The sequence below is a fragment of the Opisthocomus hoazin genome, chromosome 7, assembly GCF_030867145.1.
Source record: "Opisthocomus hoazin isolate bOpiHoa1 chromosome 7, bOpiHoa1.hap1, whole genome shotgun sequence".
NCBI classification, from domain to species: Eukaryota; Metazoa; Chordata; class Aves; order Opisthocomiformes; family Opisthocomidae; genus Opisthocomus; species Opisthocomus hoazin.
This window is the reverse complement of record NC_134420.1, coordinates 73,477,381-73,500,525: the sequence shown is the minus strand read 5'-3', so window position 1 is coordinate 73,500,525 and position 23,145 is coordinate 73,477,381. Positions and strand designations below refer to the sequence as shown.

At 46.6% G+C, this 23,145-nt stretch overlaps 1 protein-coding gene across 1 annotated transcript in view; it reads right to left on the bottom strand.

Annotated features, from left to right (window-relative positions):
* Nucleotides 1-23,145, bottom strand: part of MDGA2 (MAM domain containing glycosylphosphatidylinositol anchor 2) — a 436,731-nt gene that overhangs the window by 174,496 nt on the left and 239,090 nt on the right. Inside the window, exon 6 of the mRNA XM_075427304.1 lies at nucleotides 12,922-13,191. Within this exon, the coding sequence (XP_075283419.1) occupies nucleotides 12,922-13,191 (270 nt within the window). The remainder of the gene's footprint in view (nucleotides 1-12,921; nucleotides 13,192-23,145) is intronic.

The window sequence follows — 23,145 nt, the reverse complement described above, 5'->3', positions numbered from 1 at the left end:
AGACTTGAAGTACAGGCTGCTACAAAGAGCCACATAATCCCAGCATTTTACCAACAGTTCATTTTGCTTCTGTCAACAAGGTTTTAGCATAAAGTTTTTTAAAACCTTAACTTTCTGTAGCTATCAGAACAATTAAGTTGTCAAGCATCTTCCACCAGAGCATCCGCAAACTTTTTAATATCGAGTAATTATTTGGCACTTACAAGACCAGATGCATTCACATTTTCAATTTAAATGCAAATACTGTGGAGAGAGTTCAGGTTTTGTCTCTATTTTTATAAATGCCTCTAATTTTTAAAAGAAAAGGATTTATTATTCTGGAGATGCCATGTGGCAGGTGTCTGTTTTTACGTGTGCTCTAGTTAATTAGCTCCTATTTCTTTCATTGCTTTTCTTTTGAAGGAAGGGAGGGTGCATACTACTTTGTAATGAAGAAGATTTCAGTTTACAAGTTACTCAGTATATGATCCATTAAATAGATGAAGCTGAGATGAAAGTATGTGAAACACAGCATGGTTTCTCTTTTAACTGCTTTTAGAAGTAAATATTCAAGGAAATAAGCATCATCAGAAAGCCAAGACATATAGGTTCGCAGCAATAGTCAGCTGGGAAGGGAGCTCAGGAGGTTTCCAGACCAATCCCCTGCTCAAAGCAGGGCCAGATGTGAGCTCAGACCAGGTTGTACAGGGCTCAAAAACCTCCCGGGATGGAGACCACACAACCTTCTGCCTGTGGTTCCCTGCTTGTGAAAACCAAGAATCACCCAGTATGACAGAATCATAGAATCATTAAGGTTGGAAAAGACCTCTAGGATCATCAAGTCCAACCGTCACCCCAACACCCCCATGCCTGCTAAACCACGTCCCCAAGTGCCACATCCACATAGTTTTTGAACCCCTCCAGGGATGGGGACTCCACCACTGCCCTGGGCAGCCTGGTCCAAGGCCTGACTGCTCTTTCAGTAAAGAAATTGTTCCTGATATCCAATCTGAACCTCCCCTGACGCAACTTGAGGCCATTGCCTCTCGTCTTATCACTAGTTACCTGGGAGAAGAGACCAACCCCCCCCTCACTACACCCTCCTGTCAGAGAGCTGTAGAGAGCATTAAGATGCCACCTCAGTCTCCTCTTCTCCAGACTGAACAGCCCCAGTTCCTTCAGCCACCACTCATTAAATTTGCTGTCTAGACCCCTCACCACTCTCGTTGCCCTTCTCTGGACACGCTCCAGCCCCTCACTGTCCTTCTTGGAGTGAGGGGCCCAACACTGAACACAGGACTTGAGGTGCGGCCTCACCAGTGCTGAGTAAAGGGGGATGATCCCCTCCCTACTCCTGCTGGCCACACCATTCCTGATCCAAGCCAGGATGCTGGTGGCCTTCTTGGCCACCTGGGCACACTGCTGGCTCATGTTCTGCCAGCTGTTGACCAGCACCCCAAGGTCCTTTTTCACTGCTTTCCAGCCACTCCTCCCCAAGCCTGGAGTGTTGCATGGGGTGAATCCATATAAACCTGATCTGGGGACAGAAACTGCAGTGTCCTACTGGGGACTGCTCCCGTCTGCCTGGTGGACGGCTGCTTTCATCTCCGCTGATAAGCAGACACAGATAATGACGCAAACGCATCACGGTGGGTAGATGAGAGGGAAAGCAAAAAACGAACAAAGGCTGATCACTAAGCAGGGGAGAAAAATTGGAAGTTGGCATTCAGTACTTTTTGAAACCCCAAGCAGAAGAAAGGGTAAAAAAACCCAAAAACATTTCCTATGCTATGAAATCCCAGGCTGTTACAGCTCGCCAAGCCAACTTACTGTGTGTGATCCCAGCCAGACCGGGGGCTGAGGGCTGCCCCGTCCCACAGACTGCCCAGCTCACAGGCAAACGGGACGTCACAAGCCTCGTCACAAGCCAGGCAAGAACTGGGTTATAAATTAAACAACTCGGAGAAGCTGACACAATCCCCAGCGGGCTGTGCACTTGCCAAACAGATTATAAATCCTCTGAACACTACAGCTGGGTGTTTTCCAGGGCCAATGCCTTTAAAAAGTTTAATTCTTGTGCCAAAGCTGTCAAAAAAAAATAGCCTTGCTGAGCTTTCCTGGATGCCCAGAAGTAATATATTGCAAATCTCCACTCTTCTTTTTGCCCACACACTGCAAATGAAACGCAGCACAGAGCACTGGCCTTTCTCCCTAAGCCTAGAGCAAATCCCCAGTTTCCAAGGCTTCCACACCGGCTTGTCCCCATCTCCTGCTTCTCGTGTGGCTCAAGAGCTTTATTAGACTGCAGGATTTCGTTAGAGCCTGGATTTACTCCAACAAGGGATGCGTTTACCTGCAACGCTTTGTTTTTATTCCATAGTTCAATGCCCCAAAAATTAATCGGGTTCCTATAAAACTTTCCAAAATGATTTGGCAGACTGGGCAGACACCTACCAATTTCATTCACAGATGTAATTGATAATTGTAATTGCCTGATGTAATACAAGTACCTTAAAACACATTTCAAGGTCATCGAAGTATCTTGGTAACATCAGAACAAAGCATCGTGCACTGTTCTTTCTCCTCTCTGCTCTTCCTGTCCCTTCAAGATGAGACAAAACTTTGGAAAAACTCCTCATTTTTTCTGTCAAAATGATAATGTTGTTAAGACTACACCGACCTCATCAAGTATTAATCAGCCCAGTTCTAATAGAACATTAAAATATGACAGCACACCTCTGCCAAAAAATATTATCATGAATTAGCAGTTAGCAACTGCATTAGTAGTTAGTAATTGCATTAGTAGTTAATACTTGCTAGCCAACCACAGCAAGATAACTCTTCTCCTCGCTCCCGGTGAAGACAGAACGTGGCTCCCTGAAGAAGTCACGACGCAAAGGTCGGGAGGAGAGAGACCAGATGAGCATTACTTCTCGAAATTCTTTCTGATACATCTTTATAGATATGTGGTGAGGCACCACAGGGTGCTTTGCAGAGCAACAAACATATTTAAAAATAAAATCTCTGTACACAAAAATTCTGGGAAGTCCTAATGAAAGGGCAGAAGAATCAATAAACCGTCTACATTTTTATATGGAACCGTTTTATGAACTCGTCCGTGATGCACCCCAGCCTGGGAGAGAGCGCACATGACGGAGACTGCTATTGCAGATAATAAAAATAAATGGACTTATTAAACTCTGAAGCTCAACTTTTTTACACATTCATTCTCAGAGCTGTAAACTTTTAGGAGAGCGCACTGGTAACTTATGACTGTAGCAAGACGCTGGATGTGCCGTAAGATCAGGCTCTCTAGGCTAAAAACTTGTCTCCTGGAAATCGCACTCATGGGCCGCGTCTCTCGGTGGAAGAATCAGATTTGGCTCATGCTTTTTACTTTTTTTTCTTCCCACACTAAACTGTACTCACACTTAAAAAGCTGGAAGAGGCCCCACCGAGGTGCCTGCAGGGCTGCTGGCCTCCTGGCCGGGAGGGCCAGCATGGGATGCCCAGCCTCCAGTTTACACCGTTATTCTTCATCCTCGTCCTCATCCAGCACCGAGGTCTTGCCATAAGCCCTTCTGCAAACATTTTTGAAAGGTCCACTTAAATTCCACAGCGGAAGAAGATAGTTTGCCTTGTCCAACAAGACACAGAAGAAACTACGCAAAGTGCTGTTGAAGCAAAGAGTTAAGTAAATTTCTTAAGATTATGATAATGTATATCAGCATCATGCAAGAGAGATGACAGGGAGAGCAGCTGGAAGGGTGAAGGTGTCCAACTGCCAAGGCAAAGCCTTTGGTTTGTGTCCAGCTCTGGGCTCCCTAGTTCAACAAAGATGAGGAGCTACTGGAGAGAGTCCAGCGGAGGGCTACGAGGATGGTGAGGGGACTGGAGCATCTCTCCTACGAGGAGAGGCTGAGGGAGCTGGGCTTGTTCAGCCTGGAGAGGGGACCTTAGAAATGCCGATAAATGGTTGGGTGTCAGGAGGATGGGGCCAGAGTCTTTTCAGTGGTGCCCAGTGACAAGACAAGGGGCAACGGGCACAAACTGAAGCAGAGGAAGCTCCATCTGAACACAGAATCACAGAATCACAGAATAGCAGGGGTTGGAAGGGACCTCTGTGGGTCATCTAGTCCAACCCCCCTGCCGAAGCAGGGTCACCTACAGCAGGCTGCACAGGACCTTGTCCAGGCGGGTCTTGAATATCTCCAGAGAAGGAGACTCCACAACCTTCCTGGGCAGCCTGGGCCAGGGCTCCGTCACCCTCAGAGGGAAGAAGTTCTTCCTCATGTTCAGATGGAACTTCCTGTGCCTCAGTTTGTGCCCGTTGCCCCTTGTCCTGTCACTGGGCACCACTGAAAAGAGCTTGGCTCCGTCCTCCTGACCCCCACCCTTCAGATATTTGTAGGCATTTCTAAGGTCCCCTCTCAGCCTTCTCTTCTTCAGGCTGAACAAGCCCAGCTCCCTCAACCTCTCCTCGTACGGGAGATGCTCCAGTCCCCTCACCATCCTCGTAGCCCTCCGCTGGACTCTCTCAAGTAGCTCTTCATCTTTCTTGAACTGGGGAGCCCAGAACTGGACACAGTACTCCAGATGAGGCCTCACCAGGGCAGTGTAGAGGGGAAGGAGAACCTCCCTCGTCCTGCTGGCCACACTTTTCTTGATGCACCCCAGGATCCCATTGGCTTTCTTGGCAGCCAGGGCACACTGCTGGCTCATGGTTAACCTGTCGTCCACCAGGACACCCAGGTCCCTCTCCGCAGAGCTGCTCTCCAGCAGGTCCACCCCAAGCCTGTACTGGTGCATGAGGTTGTTCCTCCCCAGGTGCAGGACCCTTCCCTCTGAGGGTGATGGAGCCCTGGCCCAGGCTGCCCAGGGGGGCTGTGGAGTCTCCTTCTCTGGAGATATTCCAGCCCCGCCTGGACGCGGTGCTGTGCAGCCTGCTCTGGGTGACCCTGCTTGGGCAGGGGGTTGGGCTGGGTGACCCACAGAGGTCCCTGCCATGCTGGGATTCTGTGATTCTGTGAAAGTCCAGCCCTCCACCCCTGTCCGACGTTCGCAGATCTTGCCTGGTGCCACTCCACAGCAATGCCGCTTTCAAGGCATGGTGAAGCCACTGCAGACACGCTGTGCTGGTGCTGGCAGTAACAGAGGATCTCAATATCAGAGCAGTAAGACATGGAAGAGACTCCTGGGATGACCTGGGAGGGTGCTAGTAGATGGGAGGGTGCTAGCAGAAAACTACTGAACTTGCAGGTGGAGTTGGTCATTTTACAAAAAAAAATTAAAAAGATGATACAAGAGATGAAATGGGATTAGACGGATGCCTGGGATAAAGACATCTGGAGTCAATGATCCAGGAGGGCCCCTTCCAGTCCTTCTCTGGAATATGAATTTCAAAACTTTGGCATTTCCATGAAATTACTCTTGCTTTCTAGTCTGCCCCAAGGAAAGCACAACCATCACTGGATACCAAACGCCAGCATGGGGGCTGCTGCATTTCCACCCGACTGAAGCATCCCGGGGAGCTCACCTCTGTCAGCATCCCCCGGCCATGAAACACTGCGCACAGCCAAGCTCCACGCACCTGCACGGTCCCTCACTGGGAAGTCAACGGTGGTCTCCACTCCCGTGCGGCGTAGCAACGCCTGTTTTATGTGTATGGAAATTTGCCAAGGCCTTCGGCTTTCTCCAGCCATGAAATAAGCACTGGTATAATCAGTCCGCTGTGAGACCTTCTCAGAATACAGAGAGAGGGGAAAAAAGGAGAAAAAAAGAAAGCTCCTTCTGCGAACTGCACAGAAAACCCAACGTTTGAGACTCGGCGTGCTGGAGCCAGCAACCCCAACCAGCACTCCCAACATCACAGATGATGCCAGCTAACGACCACGCGTGTCAGATGGACACATCGCTGGCCAGCATCCAGCGGCCGCAAAACTGCTGGGTGACGACTGTCACAGGGGCCACCAAAACCCGGTTTCCACCTTTCGGATAAAACTTGTGCTCCTCGCCTCTGCTCTGGCACTCGGCATCAGCCCGTGGGGACCCTGCTCACATCTCAATTAACGGCATTCGAGGATCTTCGAGGGGTGACAGCAGACGTGCTGAAGCATAACCAGACAGACTTATTTTTATCCCTTACATCATGCGACTGCTCTAAACCAAACAAGGGAAACTCCTAAGAAAAACCTCCAGGATATACAGAGTCATCGCAGGAAAGGAGAAGGATGAGCAATTGTGCGAGAATGGACATCAGAAATACCAATTGCAGGATAATTTTTTTTTTTAAATCTATTACAAAAGCAACAAAAAATTCATTTATTTCACAATCTGGATGTTTCTTTTTTCTTTTTTTTTTTTTTTCCCATTACCTTCTTTTTAGCAGTCGCTACTACACAGTTCACATCCAGTTTTTAAAGACATAATGGAATAGGTACTTCCAGCAATCTCAGCCTTAAAATGCATTTCCCCGGAGTGCTTTTTGTTCAGCGAAATCTTTTGTGCTAATGTTGAGAATAGGTCATTTTAAATTATTATTTTATATTTAAAATGACAGGGAATCCCACCCCTTTGAAAAATTAACTCCAGACACTGTGCTTCTGCTTCACAGAAGGGAGAAGTCACACAGTCAGAGTCAATTGGTGCTAAAAAAATGTTACAGTTACAATGGAGAGACAAAGGCATGTATTTAATGGAGCTAATGGGAGAAGTTGCTGATGAGGCAACCAAGGATGAAGAAAAGGCTGAGATGCTTAATGCCTTCTTTGCCTCAGTCTTAAATAATCAGACCGGTTATCCCCAGGGTTCTCAGCCCCCAGTGCTGGAAGATAGGGGTGGAGAGCGGAACAGACCTCCCATAATCCAGGAGGAAGCAGTTAATGACCTGCTGTGCCACCTGGACCCTCACAAGTCTATGGGGCTGGATGGGATCCACCCAAGAGTGCTGAGGGAGCTGGTGGAGGAGCTGGCCAAGCCACTCTCCATCATCTGTCAGCACACCTGGCTAACAGGGGAGGTCCCAGGTGACTGGAGGATCGCCTGTGTGACACCCATCTACAAGAAGGGCTGGAAGGAGGATCCCAGGAACTACAGACCTGTCAGCCTGACCTCAGTGCTGGGCAAAATTATGGAGCGATTCATCCTGAGCGCACTCACCGGGCATGTGCAGGACAACCAGAGAATCAGGCCCCGCCAGCATGGATTCATGAAAGACAGGTCCTGCTTGACCAACCTGATCTCCTTCTATGACCAGGTGACATGCCTAGTGGATGAGAGAAAGGCTGCGGATGTTGTCTACCTGGAGTTTAGTAAGGCCTTTGACCCTGTTCCCCACAGCATCCTCCTGGAGAAACTAGTTGCCCGTGGTTTGGATGGATGTATTCTCTGCTGGATAAAGAACTGGCTGGATGGCCGAGCCCAGAGAGTGGTGGTGAATGGAGTTAAATGCAGCTGGCAGCCGGTCACGAGCGGTGTTCCCCAGGGCTCAGTTTTGGGGCCAGTCGTGTTTAACATCTTGATCAATGATCTGAATGAGGGGATTGAGTGCTCCTTCAGTAAGTTTGCAGATGACACCAAGTTGGGTGGGAGTGTCGAGGTGCTGGAGGGTAGGAAGGCTCTGCAGAGGGATCTGGACAGGCTGGATCAATGGGCCAAGGCCAACTGTATGAAGTTCAACATGGCCAAGCGCCAGGTCCTGCACTCGGGTCACAACAACCCCATGCAATGCTACAGGCTTGGGGAGGAGTGGCTGGAAAGCTGCCCAGCAGAAAAGGACCTGGGGGTACTTGTTGGACTTGATGATCTGAGACTTCTTTTCCAACCTTAATGATTCTACGATTCTGTGAAATCTGGGTTGATGCATGCAGACACCCTTCCAAACCATTTCAGTGCTCAGTTCTTTCAGACATGTAAAATATTTCTCTGGCTCTACCTGTTTCCCAGTCTGATGCACAGGTGCCCTTCAGATATGCTACCTAGCATTTTTGATCTATTGCTGGATGGAGGATACATCTTACATCCTTCATCATCAAAAGCCTTTAATTTTTCATTGACATACTGGTATCTACAGAGAGATATTATTTCCATTTTCGCCGTGTCTTTAGAGAATTTGTTCTTCCATGCTCTCATATTTCTGACTACCCAGTTTGAGTCACGTTGAAAATGTATAATTTTCCAGAAGCCACAGACATATGATTATCTTGATTCCTGCCTCTTTTGACATTTCCAACTGTCACCCAAAATACGGTATTGTGATGATCATGCTTTTATGTAGTATCTTAAGGATTACAATGCCAATATTACCACTTCTCTAATGCCTTTTGCTTCCCTCTCCAAATACGCATCAAAGAGAGCACATTAAAGCAGTAAAATAACCTCTAACAGCAAAGTCTAAAAAATCCTCAGGCTAGCAGAGTTTCCTAGGACATGGGATAAGCTGGATGTTCAACTTGCTGTGCCAGATCAGGGCAAGGAACTGAGCCTGGGGTCACATCATAGATGAGGTCCTGCCACGCTCCCGGCAATAATGCCAAGTCCTCTCTGCAGAGCCGTGTGTGTGGGACCCCAAGAAGTATCCATATCATCACGTGTGTTGGCCCAAGGGCTGTGAGTAAACGAGGTTTTGCATTTGATTTTAGCACAAATGTTTGTGTCTGTGTTTGCTTCTTGTTTTAATTAACAAAATATCCACAGGAAGACTGATTATCATTCTCCTCTAATTGGGACCAACAGAGGTATATAGTGACCAGTTCATGCTGAAAGCAATCTAACACAAATATTTTGGGTGGGAGAGAACTCTGAAAGAAGTGCACCAGATGTCTCCCATCCGGGACTTTCTGACAAATTGTTTCCATTGCATCCTAACAACTTTTTTTTGCTCTGCCAGGAAAAAGTCAGAATCACAGAATGGTAGGGGTTGGAAGGGACCTCTGTGGGTCATCTAGTCCAACCCTCCTGTCGAAGCAGGGTCACCTACAGCAGGCTGCACAGGACCTTGTCCAGGCGGGTAAAAAAAAACAAACCAGAACATCCTCCAAACAAGCACAGCAAAAAAATACACACATCGGGCATGGAGGTTGTCAGGAACTTCTTGGTTTAAGCAGAGAGGGTGTGTTGGATTTGCTACTTGAGAGAGCTTTTTTTTCTTTTTTTAAGAGAAGCAGAAAAACCTCAAGTTTTACCAGAATGAGAGCAGTCAATATTCGCTCAGAGCTGCTTCTGCTTTCTAAAGATTTTGTCCAGAAACACGCTACGAGAAGCTATTCTAATCACCAGTCTGAGAGCAGGATGCGAAGATGCCACTGATGAGAACACCCACCAATACTCAAGTGCTAGCAGCCTTGCAATCATTTAAAGAACTCATTAATCTAAAGAAAATACTTCGAAAGAAACTTTCCTAATTACAAACAGTGAGCAGCCAGATTTGCTGGAATGAGAAAGTATTTCTTCTGTCTCTGTTTTGACCCAAGACACCTTGATGGATGACAATGTCTTTGATGGAATGAAATACATTTTCATAACTTTGGGTACAGTTAGGCTGATAATAGCGGTCTTGAAAATGGCTGTATTACGCAGACTTTTTCACGAAGTGGTGATTTTGCCAGGTAAACAACACATGGGCACTGATTTGCCTCTGGTGAGCTCGTGCTCAGAGCAAACAGAGGAAATGAAAGATCTCGTGTTCTGTCTGTGCCTCTTAAGGAACGGCACTGTGGTACTCGGAACAATTTCCCTTTATCATCCCAGCAAAGCTTGCATTAACATTATCTGCCGGCCGAAAGGGGAAGGCACGAACACAGCAGCTCAGCAGAACGGAGGCAACGGGAGCAGAGTTTGAGGCTTACAGTTTGCTTAAGAAAGTGGTATCTTTCCAGGACCTTGCTTTATCTGACAGCGTTCATTTAACTGCTCGTTTTTGTTGAAAGGATTTACAATTCCTTTTAAGTTACACATGCCGAAAGAGGAAAAAAAAAAAAAAAACCTAAAACAAAACCCACCCAAAGATGGTTATGACTAAATGCGTTCCTCACTGCAATGGCAGCTTTGATCTGATTTTTATTTGAAGAACAAACATCTCCTTCCATGCCATTGCTCACTGGAAGGGGAAGAGATCAAGTAACAGAACACCTTAAATGCTTACACAGAGCGGGAGGGTTGCAGATAAATCCAGGGGGCTAACAAATGGCAGGCAACGCACCGAGACCATTAGTGGCACCCGCTGTCCCAGCACTCCTCGAGCAACACGTGGCAATTATGGGATCTAGTTATTTACACCTTGCAGAAGTGAGAACGCATGTCACTAGATATTTACACCCTGGAGAAGCAGAGAACACTCTTTACACAGCCTTTCCACATGGGCACATTTTGCACCATCTTTCAGGTGACACATCTTCCCCCAAGCCGTCATATCTGCTCCTCTTACCATTTCTCTATATTTATCCCCATTTTTTAAGGGTCTCGGCAAAGACTGATGGAGCAGCACAGAGCTGACCTGGGTACGCCCGGGTGTCACATCAGTGCCTCGATGACTGAATCTGCTCTTTAAACACAGCCTCCTCTGTTGCCTCTATTGCTTATCGATCCACATGATTCCCGACTTTCAAACAAGATAAATTACTTTTCTTGCTCTTTTATTTGCTTTTATTTGATTCTTTTTGAAGGATCCTCTCTAGTTTTAGATTTTTTATATTATTCTTAAATGCGTAGCAGTCATATGATATCATTAATGATGGGTTCGAAGTCCTGTGTGGCGGGGAGCCCCAGCCTTGGGCAGCCAGCCGCACAGACACGAAAATGCCCAGAGAAAAGGCAAGAGCTGCTGAAGGTGAGGCAGCATCAATGGAATGAACCATGTGCAGTAAAGGCACGTTCAGATAAATGCACAGTGAAGTTTAGTGAATTTTAAAGAGAACAAATTTCATCTCAGCCCTGATGATGCTTTTAGACAATTTTATATTCCTTTCTGGGTAAAATCAAGGGATTATCATCTAGTCCTGGGATTGCTAGTCCACCTAACAGAAGATGTGAACTCCATTTACCAAATGCTTCTCCTGCAAGGCTTAGATGCTATTTTGAGTAAATACTCTTTTTTCCTCAGCTGCTGTGTGAAAATCCTGATATACAAAGAGATGAAACAGAGAGAAGCAATGAGCTACAGGCAAAATACTAAAAAATATATACACAAATTATTATTTGCAAAGTAAAATCAAAACTCGGATACAAATTTCTCTCCTGTTTCACTTCTAAACTCAGCACTACTTTTAGCAAAGATAAATCAACCAAGACTAGAACAAAGTTTTTTTTCCTAAACGACAGTTCTTCCCCTTTAACAGAAATAATAAGGGGGAAAAGCCTCGTGGGTAGAAATGCATTGGGGCTAGAAGGGAGTTGTGCTTCATTTATTTGATGGGTTGTTCCTCGTTGTGGTCCCTGCTCAGAACTAACAGGGCCACACAGCAGAGAGGAAAAAAGGAAAAAGTCACCTCAGATGCTTTACTGATATTTTGTTCAACATCTGGCAGCTCCCAGGCATCTCATAGGCACAGTCTTCTATAAATAAAAATGTGAGGGCATATTATTATTATGCTATGACTCATGAAATTTGTATCTGCAGGGAGCTAGGGCCTTTGGCTTTTCCTCTGGGCTCTCCAGTGCTGTCTGCTGGGTCAATTAAAATATCGAGATTTCTTTTCACGCAAAGCCCTTCCTCTCCGTTTGCTCATTCCGAGTGTGTGTTTCACTCACATCTCCCCTTCACCACCTCATCGCCATTGCAAATCACAGCAAATTAATGTCGATGCTGTGTTCCTGAAACAAGACCGCTTTTGCCTCTTGCCAACAAAACCCCTAAGCCAAATGTCAAAAATTCAAATGGAAATACAATATTGCAAATAAATCTGTGGACGTCTCCCAGTAAACTCCTGCAGACCAAGGCTGACGCAAGGCTCTCTCCCTGACCCCCAGAACAGAAATAGCTTCTAATTCCTCATCCTGCTGAAGATTACGATATGTTGGGCAATAAGGAGTGAACAGGGGTTATGGCTCTCATAAAATATTCACACCACTGGCTCTTTATACAGCAGTCTCTCCCGAGTATGATTTATCACATGCTATTATTTAAAGTTCCTATAGCGTGGGAGTTTATGTTTCACTACCATTCACAGATTAGATTATAGAAAATTAGTTTTAGATGGACTGTTTGGTTCAGGTAGATTAATCCAGTCTGATGGTGCCTATCAGCTAATCGAACTCCTGCTTCAAACCAACTGGCCACTTCCCTGGGGTTATCCAGAAAGCGATAAACAACAGGGGAGAGCTGCTCTCCGCCTGGCAGTAATTGTTCTGCAAGCACTCTTCTCTTACTTTTATCTAAGACAGACATTTACCCTGCTATTTAGTATAATTAAAGCACAGGTACTGATCTAAATCTCCTTCCCAGGGAGCAGTGGTCTGATGGCAGCAGATTCACAGCATGCTCAAGAGCCTTAATTTCAACAACGCGTTCAGCTGATGAGGAGGAAGAAAAGGGTGAAGTAGGTAACGACATCTCCATGAGCTGGGGATGCATCCAGAGGAGGGAAACTCTTCCACGCAACCCTGCCTCGAGGGCACTGCCGCAAGAGCGTGCGCAGGGGATCAGCACAGGCAGTGCCCCAAGGACCTGGGGTGCTTCAGAGATCTCTGGTTTGGATGGGTGAGCTGCTGCATCTTCACAGTACAAAGGGGCACCACGCTGCCCTTGTTCCAGCCAAGAGGCTGGAGCCCAGCACAAGAGCCACTGCCGATTGGAAGCCAGCACTGATTAATCTCATACATTATTAGAAATGACCAGAAACACATCTGGAAGCATAGGAGACCACTCTGTGAACACTGCTACCATGCCAGATTAGGAGTCCATTCGTAGGTCAAGGTAAAGGTCGCTGGCTTGCCAGCTCAGCTTACCTCTCACGATGATGTTGGTGGACTTCTTTGCAGGATTTCCAACGTTGTTGTTGGCGATGCAACTGTACGTGCCGGCATCCTCTGACGTGATGGCCGGTATCGTTAGAGTGCCGCCGTTCAGGACCGTCTTGTCGGGCAGGATGCCTGCAGACCTCACCCACGTCAGGCTGGGGGCTGGCTCCCCTCCTGTCGTCACACAGACTAAGGTGATCGCTTCTCCAGGGTTCACCACTATCGGGTCATCCACAAGAAGCTTAATTGAAGGGGATGCTGCAAAACACAAGGGGAAGAGAAGGGTGTAGCGGGGCTATGCCTGGGGTGCTGCTCAGTCCTGACAAGCATGCTCAAGCCAAGAGAGATGAGCAAAGAACTTCAGCTACAGTGCTATTGGCACGACCACCTGCCCTCTGATAAGGGTGCTCCCCATCCTGATGCTCCCCCTGACACCACATTTCTTGCCCTGCTCTGCACCCTGCTCAGCCATCACCTTTTGCCTTGCTGTCAAACTGCAGATGAGGATTTATCTGTGGACAACCCCGTGGCTGTGCTCGAGAAGTAATGTCTAATGTATGGGACAGGTGCCAGCACACGGGATTTTAAACCCTGGAAGAAAGGAATTAGTAACAATCTTCTTATTTGGCACGGAAAGTATATTGTTCTCTTCAAGTCAGATCCTGCCCTTTGAAAACCAGCCCTCTTAATCCAGCCACCACCTCTATGAACTCCTTGGGACTTGGCTGCCAACTGAAACGAATTTGTAGAGTTTGAGTTGGGTCTGTTGAATCGAGAAGAGTCATCTCCCTTGGGACATCTCCTTGCACAGTGGGAAGCTGAAGAACCCAGCACAGATGCTTTTTGCCCTGCATGGGCTGTGCGACCTGCAGCTCACAGCCCCAGCAGACAGCGTGGCCACAGCTCCGTCTCCTCGCAGAGACACGGCAGAGGTGCAGACTTGGGTCCCTACTAATTCCCATCCTATAACCTATGACCAGCTGCAGGGGCTTTCTTTGGGCAGGACCACCAAACCAGCTGAAATACATTGCAGCACACGCTAATGGAAAGATGCTGCTGCTCTCAGAAAGGAGAAGCAAGTGATTAAATTTCATTCCCCCTTCTTTTCCATGAAATATCTGCATGTGACATAAGGGGAGCAACAGAAATGAGCAGTATGAAGGAATGGTGCAGGACAATTAATCTTAGACGCTGGAATTTAAAGTCACAATCTAAGGTGTGACGTCCCCTGTCATTTATGTCGAGGGATCCACCCTTGCTAGATTCTGGCTTTGCTTGAAGGCATAACCTAAACTGCACAACGATGAGCCAATATATAAATACATATTGCTAGGACAGGAGAAGCAGCAATACTAAATAAACATAGGCATAAAGCTGAAGGACTGAAAGTCTGGGGAAAGAATATCAGCAAACGTGACAATAAAAAAAGAAAGAAAATAAAACTGTTACATCCAAAAATCGTATCACTATCCTCATTATTACAGGGATATATTATCTCTGTTCTGTATTACAGATCGTGTGTGTTCTGCTTTCTATATGGAGCTTGTTTCAATATTAAAGAAATACACACTGCTTACTAAAGGCAAATACAAGAGGCAACTATAAAAAAGGGTTTTCCTTATTTGGAGTTCACCCAAGAGGAATGAGCCTTCTCTGCATTTGGAAGCTGGAGCGCACAAACGGGAAGCACTTCATTCACACCTGTCCTAGCACAGAGAGAACAGGCAGCCCCCCGCCGGGGAAGGACTTTAAGTGAGCAGAGGTTTACAAGCAAAGCCCCCTCCTCCAGCTCCTCCTGGCTTGGGACCCTGCAGACACTTCCCAGCATAAATTACTGGGTTCATGTAACCAGCTTAAAGGTGAAGAAACGGGGTGCATGGCTAAAAATACAGACAGAAAACAAGTCAGCACTGCCCGCTAACTGTGTGTCTCTACTCATGTCCCAGACCTCATATATTTCATCAGCTGATGCATCCATCAGTTGATGGACCTCTGTTTTGGGATTAGAGAGATGAAACTGGGCAGTATGTCATGTTTCATACTTAAGTAGATTTCGCTCGGGCAAAAGCAGCAGAAGCACAGGTCCAGGAACCTGCTGTGCAGCTATAACTGAGATCCAGATCTTTAGGGTCATCATCACTGCAGCTTAGGAAGTTCCAGCTGAAGATGAGGAAGAACTTCTTCCCTCTGAGGGTGACGGAGCCCTGGCCCAGGATGCCCAGGGAGGCTGTGGAGTCTCCTTCTCTGGAGATATTCCAGACCCGCCTGGACGCAGTGCTGTGCAGCCTGCTGTGGGTGACCCTGCTTGGGCAGGGGGTTGGGCTGGGTGACCCACAGAGGTCCCTTCCAAACCCCACCATTCTGTGATTCTGTGATCAACCAAAGGGTAGCACTCAGCTGGCCCCTTTGTCCCTCCCTCTCTCCCTCCCGAGTTGAATGATTTTCCCTGAACAACTCTGGCAAGGAACTGCTCTCACTAAGCATCAAGTCATGAGACAGGGAACAAGAGAAATAATGCTTCAAAACTTAGAACAAAAGATGAAAGCTCCAACGATGTTAAACCAGCCTGGTGGTGCTGTTTACCGTAATGGCCTCATAATCCCCCAGATGAAAGGGGCCCTTTTGCCATACTTCAGGTAGAGAGACAAAGATAGCAGCTGATGTGATACAAATGCTGTGACACATCCCTTTCATCACAGCACTCAGAACAGCAAGTACACAAAAATTATGGTTTGTGTACAGCAATTCCTCTTTGCTTACACCACACATTTCACTTCACTACAACCTATCCCACTAGACAAACACAAACAAAAATCCAGCAATACACTCAACTACTACTGCTAAAAGCACAATTTAAAGCAAAGAATATTAAGAAATTCAGAAGGGACATTAAGGTTTCCAGCAAATGAAACTCAGCGTAGCATCTAAAGGGTCAAATGTCTATTAGGAGTAGAAGGCGAATCCACAGCAACGAGCTATTATTCTAATAGTTCTCTGCTTGAAGCCCTGCAGATAATCAGCATCATATCACAATGCACCAATAATATAGAACCTCTTATTTTCACCTTGATGGTGCAACTGAGGATAGTACGGAGTCTGCCGCACTGTTTGCCTGATTTATTGTCCTGTGCAAGCTGCCAAGCTCTGGCCTAGGAATGGAGAGATTGGAAGTTTCTTGGTGGCCATTTGGACTTAGTCCTTCCACCGCTGAAACACGCTCAGCCCCGCTGCCATCCCTGTGCTTGCCCATCTCAGGGAGAAACCTCGGCTCCCAAAGCCATCGACATCGATCTCTCCTTCCAGGCAGGGAGGGGAAAGGTGGCAGTCAACACTCAGCAGCTCATGCGCCAGACAAGAACTGGACACCCGTGGCTTCTCATCATGGCTCTGACCCATTGTCTTGGCAAAGAGAGAAGAGAGAGAAAAAGAGAGAAGTAGGGAGACGTAGCCGGGGAATGAAGGAGGCAGACGACAAAAATCTGAAATGCTCAGAACTCCAGCGACATGCTCAGACACCACGGGGTGGCAGAAAGATGGCATTAGCTCAAAGTTAGAAAGTGCTTGTGTTCACATCTCTACGTCAGCCTGGACCTAGATGTGGAAACGCATGGGGCTAAATCACGAGTTTAGTCACCTGCTGAAAGAACTGTATTGATTGATGTGGGTTAATTAACAGCACATAGGGCTTCTGCAGGTCTGCTTCACTGGGTATCTCCTCTGTTTGACTCCATCCAGACGTGCTTTCCCCTCCCAAACTGGAGGAACACCTCTAACTGGTCCCCATAGGATCCTGCAGCTGCAAACCGCCGCCTCTCCCCACAGACTGGGGATGCAGAGCTGCAGCACAGCAAGGAGCAACGAAGGCGTGACGACAAAACTCCATGTGACAGTAGGGACGGTAAGCCCTGAACTGGGCTGCTCAGGGCTGCTGCAGGATCTCTCTCTCTGATTTTCTGAGGAAACATCTGTTAGGCACAAAGCTTTCAACTAGCTCACGTTTGAGCTAGGGAAATGGAGTTTGCTGTCACACGAGATCTCTCCCTGTTCTAGTTTCAACGACAGCAAGAGGTACTGCCAAAAGGCAATTCCCCTTATCTACCTTGAGCTGTCTTCTGGTAAGAATCTTCCCCTGTGGTATCCATCTCTCCCTGCTGACTGCAGACGGAGCCCAAAGATTAGTTTAATCGAGACAGGTAAGATTTAGATGGCAGAAGATGGGTGACATCAATCCCATCTTTAGGATGGGGATTTACAAATGCATCAGAGCCTATAGACAGGAACGGGCAGAAAGTGCCGTTTTTAACAACCTACGTGTGCTACCCTTCCATCGATCTCGGCGTTCTGCAAATCCTCTTAGATCCCTGCACTTTCACAGAACTAAAATTTCGGCCTAATCCTCTCTCTAAAATGGATTTGTGGTTTCTTTTGTGTATTTGTAAACTTTTGGGGCTAAACACCACATACAGCATAAATCTAAACTATGTAATTCATCGCCACATAATTTTTTTTAGTCCAGCATAGTTAAAAAGTGGAGCAGGCATTTATAAAAACGACAAGATGATCCAGAGCAATTATAATAGTTGATGATGATACCAAAATATTGTCGAAGGATTATTCAAACTCATGCTTCAAGGGATAAAACGGTATCTTTTTCTGGAATGGGAGGGCAGACTATCACTTCTCTGTCTACTGCACCCTTTTTATGCACTCTTCTGAAACATCTCCTGCTGGGTCTTGTTAAGGACACACATGAGATCTGATCCAGAACGACAATGTATGTGTTTATACATCCTTTGGATTTGTAAAGCATCTGGCATGGCTGGACTCCAAGCAGGAGACCCACGATGCAGTCCCAGCTCAAGCTGTGATGTTTGGTTAGATAGAAGGAAATAATGTAATTGAATCAGAAGGAAGAGGAGATATAAAGACTTCTCCAAAAGATCTGAATCTTATGAAAATGGCACTTGTAAAAACTAGTACATGCAGTTGTGTATTCCTGGTACAAGTCTGAAAGGTGCTGGCCTTGCCTTTACCATGTATATTGCTTGGGGGAGTCAGGCTTCAGCCTCCAGGGTAGAAGTGGCTTCACTCAACGGCATCCACCCCAACTGTGGGAGCAGAAACACAAGTGTGAGCCAAGCTCCCATCCACTTCTACAGCCCAGCCGGCTTTCCTGAAACAAGGCTGGAGCCAGCGCTGACATTCTGCCTCTGCAGTTTCTGAAAGGCACAGAAAAGTCACCAGAGCTTTCCGAGGTTCGAGAAGCCCCTCACAATCTTGTAAACAAGCCGCCCCATAGTCCCAACCAAGATCATTTCAACAGATACATACTGAAGTGATATCAAGGCAGCAATTTATGCCTCCAATCTTGATTTTATTTAATAATTTTTTTCAAAATTTAGTTTCACCAAGAAAGATAGTTGGCTGGTTACCACATCTATGCAGAGCTCTTCTTACATGAAAGGTACCTTACAATCGAAGTGCTTCAAAGCCCCCAGAACTCAGCAAGTAGATGTGCAATCAAAAGAAAAGTTGTGCAACTGCACCAGCCCAGAAATTTCCTCTGCTAAACAGCTGCCTCCTGGCAGCTCCTCGGTTTCTGCTTAAATCTTGCAGAAATCCCACAAAATTCCATTGCAAAGTAGGGATATATTTCATTATTTTCTACTGGTTATATTCTTCTGAATTTGGTTTCATCTTGCATTATGTCTTTTATTGATTTCAACTGCCATCCTTCCTATTCATCTCCTCCCGGAACGAAACAGTCTGATTTTTTTCACTTCCTCCCTCATAGGCCAGAGTTCTTTCTGTTCATGTCATTTCTGTTCATACCATTGCCCCTTTACACCGCTCTCGTCAGACCCCATCTGGAGTACTGCGTCCAGCTCTGGAGCCCCCAACACAAGAAGGACATGGATGTGTTGGAGTGGGGCCAGAGGAGGCCACAGAGATGATCTGAGGGCTGGAGAACCTCTCCTACGAGGACAGACTGAGGGAGGTGGGGCTGTTCAGCCTGGAGAAGAGAAGGCTCCGGGGTGACCTTAGAGCAGCTTCCAGTGCCTGGAGGGGCCGACAGGAAGGATGGAGAGGGGCTTTTCACAAGGGTGTGTAGTGATAGGACAAGGGGGAATGGCTCTAAACTAAAAGAGGGCAGATTTCACTTAGATATTAGGAAGAAATTCTTCCCCATGACGGTGGTGAGGCCCTGGCCCAGGTTGCCCAGAGAAGCTGTGGCTGCCCCCTCCCTGGCAGTGTCCAAGGCCAGGTTGGATGGAGCTCTGAGCACCCTGGGCTGGTGGGAGATGTCCGTGCTCATGGCAGGGGCGCTGGAACCAGCTGATCTTTAAGGTCCCTTCCAACCCTGACCAATCTATGATTCTATGATTCTAAAACCCTGGGTCACGGTTCGGGTCACAGAGTCGCGCTGACACACACAGGCAGATGCAGGACTGATGTCCTCAATTTCATGTAGAGTTGAAGAGTGGTGGATTTTATATTTTTAAGTAATGTTCAGTACCATTTTAGAAAGTTGAGCATCGGAGCCAACACAACTGTGCAATACCAGAACTGACAGAGACGCAGGAGGTGCTCATATACAGATCTTATGAATTTATATAGAATTCCTAATGCAACAGAAATGTCCCTGCCAAAAGGAGTCAATAATAAACGGAGTGTATTGTCACCTCCAAAGCTCCACCTTGGCTGGAGTCTCTCTTAGATAGCCACCAGCCATTAGGATTAACAAGATGAATGCTGGGCCATCCAGGTTTGGCAAGCAAAGCATCTCCCAGCCAGAACCTTCACCGGCAGAGACGCAGCCAGGCAACCTGCCCAGTGGAAACTTTCTTTCAACTCTCTGATAGGAATAATAAAATTAATTATCAAGCAATAGCAAGCTTTGGTAAATATTTCCATGGGTGAGTGCATGGAACAAGCTTTCCAAACATCGTATTTGGACATCACAGTGAGAATGGCTCAGTGTTCAAGAGAGCTCTGCATCTTTACTTCCCTTTAGAAGTCGGGGTTTCTGAGTGCCAGTCCCACATTTCAAAGTCATGGTTGGTTTGCCAGGGGACAAAGAAAGCCGCAGTGCCACTGCGAGCTCTTCCCTGTGAAGAACAAGGCACTACTCACGACGAGGGAAACTGTTCAGGTCCCCATTCATATTGCAGCTGCATCCTTTTTAAAGGAACTTCAATTCAGAGGCTTTCGTGTACAAGTATTGCTTCTGCATCCAGTGTATTTCGTGGGACTGTAGAGCCGGGCTGGGAACTCAACAGTGCACACAACAAAGTGCTACTGGAAGTACGCCGGGTCACAACACAAGTCACTACGGAGAACTTAAATCAGAACTGCATCAGTTTTTTTTACCTAGTATTAACATGTGCACGCAAGACAAGTTAGGCACTGGTGACGGAGATTAATTATAGAACGTGGCTACAACAAATACCAGTCCTCACAGAGTAATAACACAGCATGCAACACTCACTGGCTTTGATTAATGACAGGGGCAAAAGTTTCTCAGATCCAGCACAGAGCTAGCAGTCATTAAGTCATCATTAACACCCTGAGATACATCCTTAACAATATCAGTTACCTTCAACATAACAACCTAGCTCTACACCAAAATGCTTCCAGTTTAAAGGGAGCTGCCAGAGCATCGTCGGCAGGGAGACTGGAAACATCTTCTAATCAATGATCCAACACCGATGTTCACTGAACTTGAAAGCAGCAGAGTCTCTGCTGCTGCCTGGGATGGGTATCCGAGACAGATGCTGCACCGGGAGGAAAAAGATATCTGGCATTGGTGCAGTGTACAGAAAAAATCTGACGCCAGCGTGTTTTATAACTACAGAGAGACAAATATGTGTATTTAGACTGGGTATATGGAATTGAGAAAATGTCACAATTGGCTTTAGGGATTACTGGCAACACAAAAGAAAACTAATACTTTAATAACAATATCAAAGTAGAGGCAGAAAGTCATGTCCTTGACGACTCACTCATCTATGATGAACAAGAATGAAAAGACATAATTTCCTCCAGTTTTGTGAATTATTTTATATGCAGAACTGAAGTAATAGAACATAATTCAATTATGCTTTCATATATACGTCTGGGTGTATGCATCCATTTAACTTACAGCCATGATTTCTTGCAGGAATACACTGCATATTCTCCTAACTACACACATTATCAACAGTCCCTTTCAATTCAGAAAAAAAAAAAAAGAGAACTTTTGAAGTCCCTGCTGGGCTGGGAGCACCATTTCTGTACTTATTTACTCAGTAAAGTTCAAAAAAGAATAGATTATAATTCCCAGCTAAGGTCCAGATTTTAAGTTACAGGGTAAAAATAAACTTTTTATTGACCACACTACCACAGCGCGCTGCAATATGGTACATCCTTTCTTCAAAAAAGAAAAGAAAAAACCCTAAATTAAAAAACCCACTGCCCCAAATCAAATCAAACAATCGTCAAAAACCAAATCCATATGTAAATGACATTTATACTCCCATCCTCTCTGCTTTACCCTCCCTGCTGCTACTGAGAGAGCCACCATCTGACTGCTGCTTGACAGTCCTACTTGTGGATCACACAAAGAAGACAACTCTTCCAGGCAGAAAGTGCCAGCGTCCATTGAACCAGCCAGGACACGATACTCCAGCGGGCCAAACCATCAAGCCAGCAAGCACGCACACACCTACATGCACCAGCAGCTCACCTGCTCTCTCAGGACACGCAGACTTAGCTGTGGACTCTGCTGGGAAGGGGCAAGGCTTCCTGGAGCTGGTTCACCTTTGGCTTGGCAATGAGTTTTCCAACAAAGCCAAGGGAGAAAAATTATACAGAGACACTTACACTTGAGCTCTTTCCAGGCTTAGGACCAGAAGTCACCACAGAATCACAGGAAGGTGGAGGCATCTCTGGAGGTCATCTGGTCCAATCCCCTGCTCAAGCAGGTTGCCCTCCTGCGGTTTGCCAAGGGCCATGTCCAGATGGCTTTTGGATATCTCTGAGGATGGAGACTCCACAGCCTCTGCGGGCAACCTGTGCCAGTGCTCAGTCACCCTCACTGTAGAAATGTGTTTTTGCAGTCAGTGTCAAGTAGTAGAGCTTTGAACTTCAGTGGCGTCTCGCTCAGATGCTGCCTGCAATCTACGTGCAGAAGAGCAGCAAAATACTCCAGCTGTAACAACTCCCAGTTCTAAGCACCTTCGAGTTGAGAGACACAAAACAGATGTGCTCACCGTACACATCAACCTGGTTTCTGTGTTGCTTCCTTTTCTTCTCATTTCGTCATTGCCTGTGAAATTCCAGCATTTGTTGGGGCGGACAAAATAATGCCAAAGGGCTCAAATCCCATTTCTTTCAGGGATATGTTTTTTTTTTTTTTTTTTGCTTAATACATGGAATTACTGAAGCAATATATTCCCAGAGCAGACTTCAGTATTGCAAGTGTTTTCGGGTGCTCATCTTCACGAAAGCACCCGGACCCGCTCTAGCACATCGAGGTGGCTCCCCCCATCCAGGGCAGCTGCCCCCCACCACTGCCAGAGACCCCCATTCCTCCACGTGCCCCAACCTCAGTCACTGCCCAATTTCAATGTGCTACCTAGTCCCAGACAAAGAAGAACTCATTGTCTTCAGCTTCAAAATATAAAAAGAGGCTTAAAAGTTGAGTGAAGTGCAACATTATTTTGTCCAGGCATGCTATTAAGAAAGGAAGATTCTGAGGTTGCAGGGGAAGCAGAGGGGGGAGGTACAGGAAAGAAATAAAGGAAAGAATGAGATTATATTTAACAAGGTGCATTTTCAGCTGGACTCAGTCTCTGTATGTTCACATGTATGTGAACAAGCTGGCCTGGAGCTCCAGCCCAGGTAACCATGGCTGCCTCCCTGCGCTCTCCCTCTAGTCTCAATAGCCTTTTTTTTGCCTCCTCCAACTTTTTCTGAAATCCTCTGTTTTGTACCCAATGGGGATGCAGCTCTGATGACTCATCTCTTTATTCCCGATTTGCCTGCCTGCTTTTCATCCAGCAGCAGCAGCACTTTGATGACTCGCACTTTGCTCGTGCTGCCGTTCACGCACAGATGTGGCATTGATCGCTCCAACAGGGAGGAAGGGAGGCGGATACGTTTGCTATTCAGAGCACTTCCTCGGTGGTTACGCTCTGGAGACGACTACAATAGCTCACAGCTCCCACACTG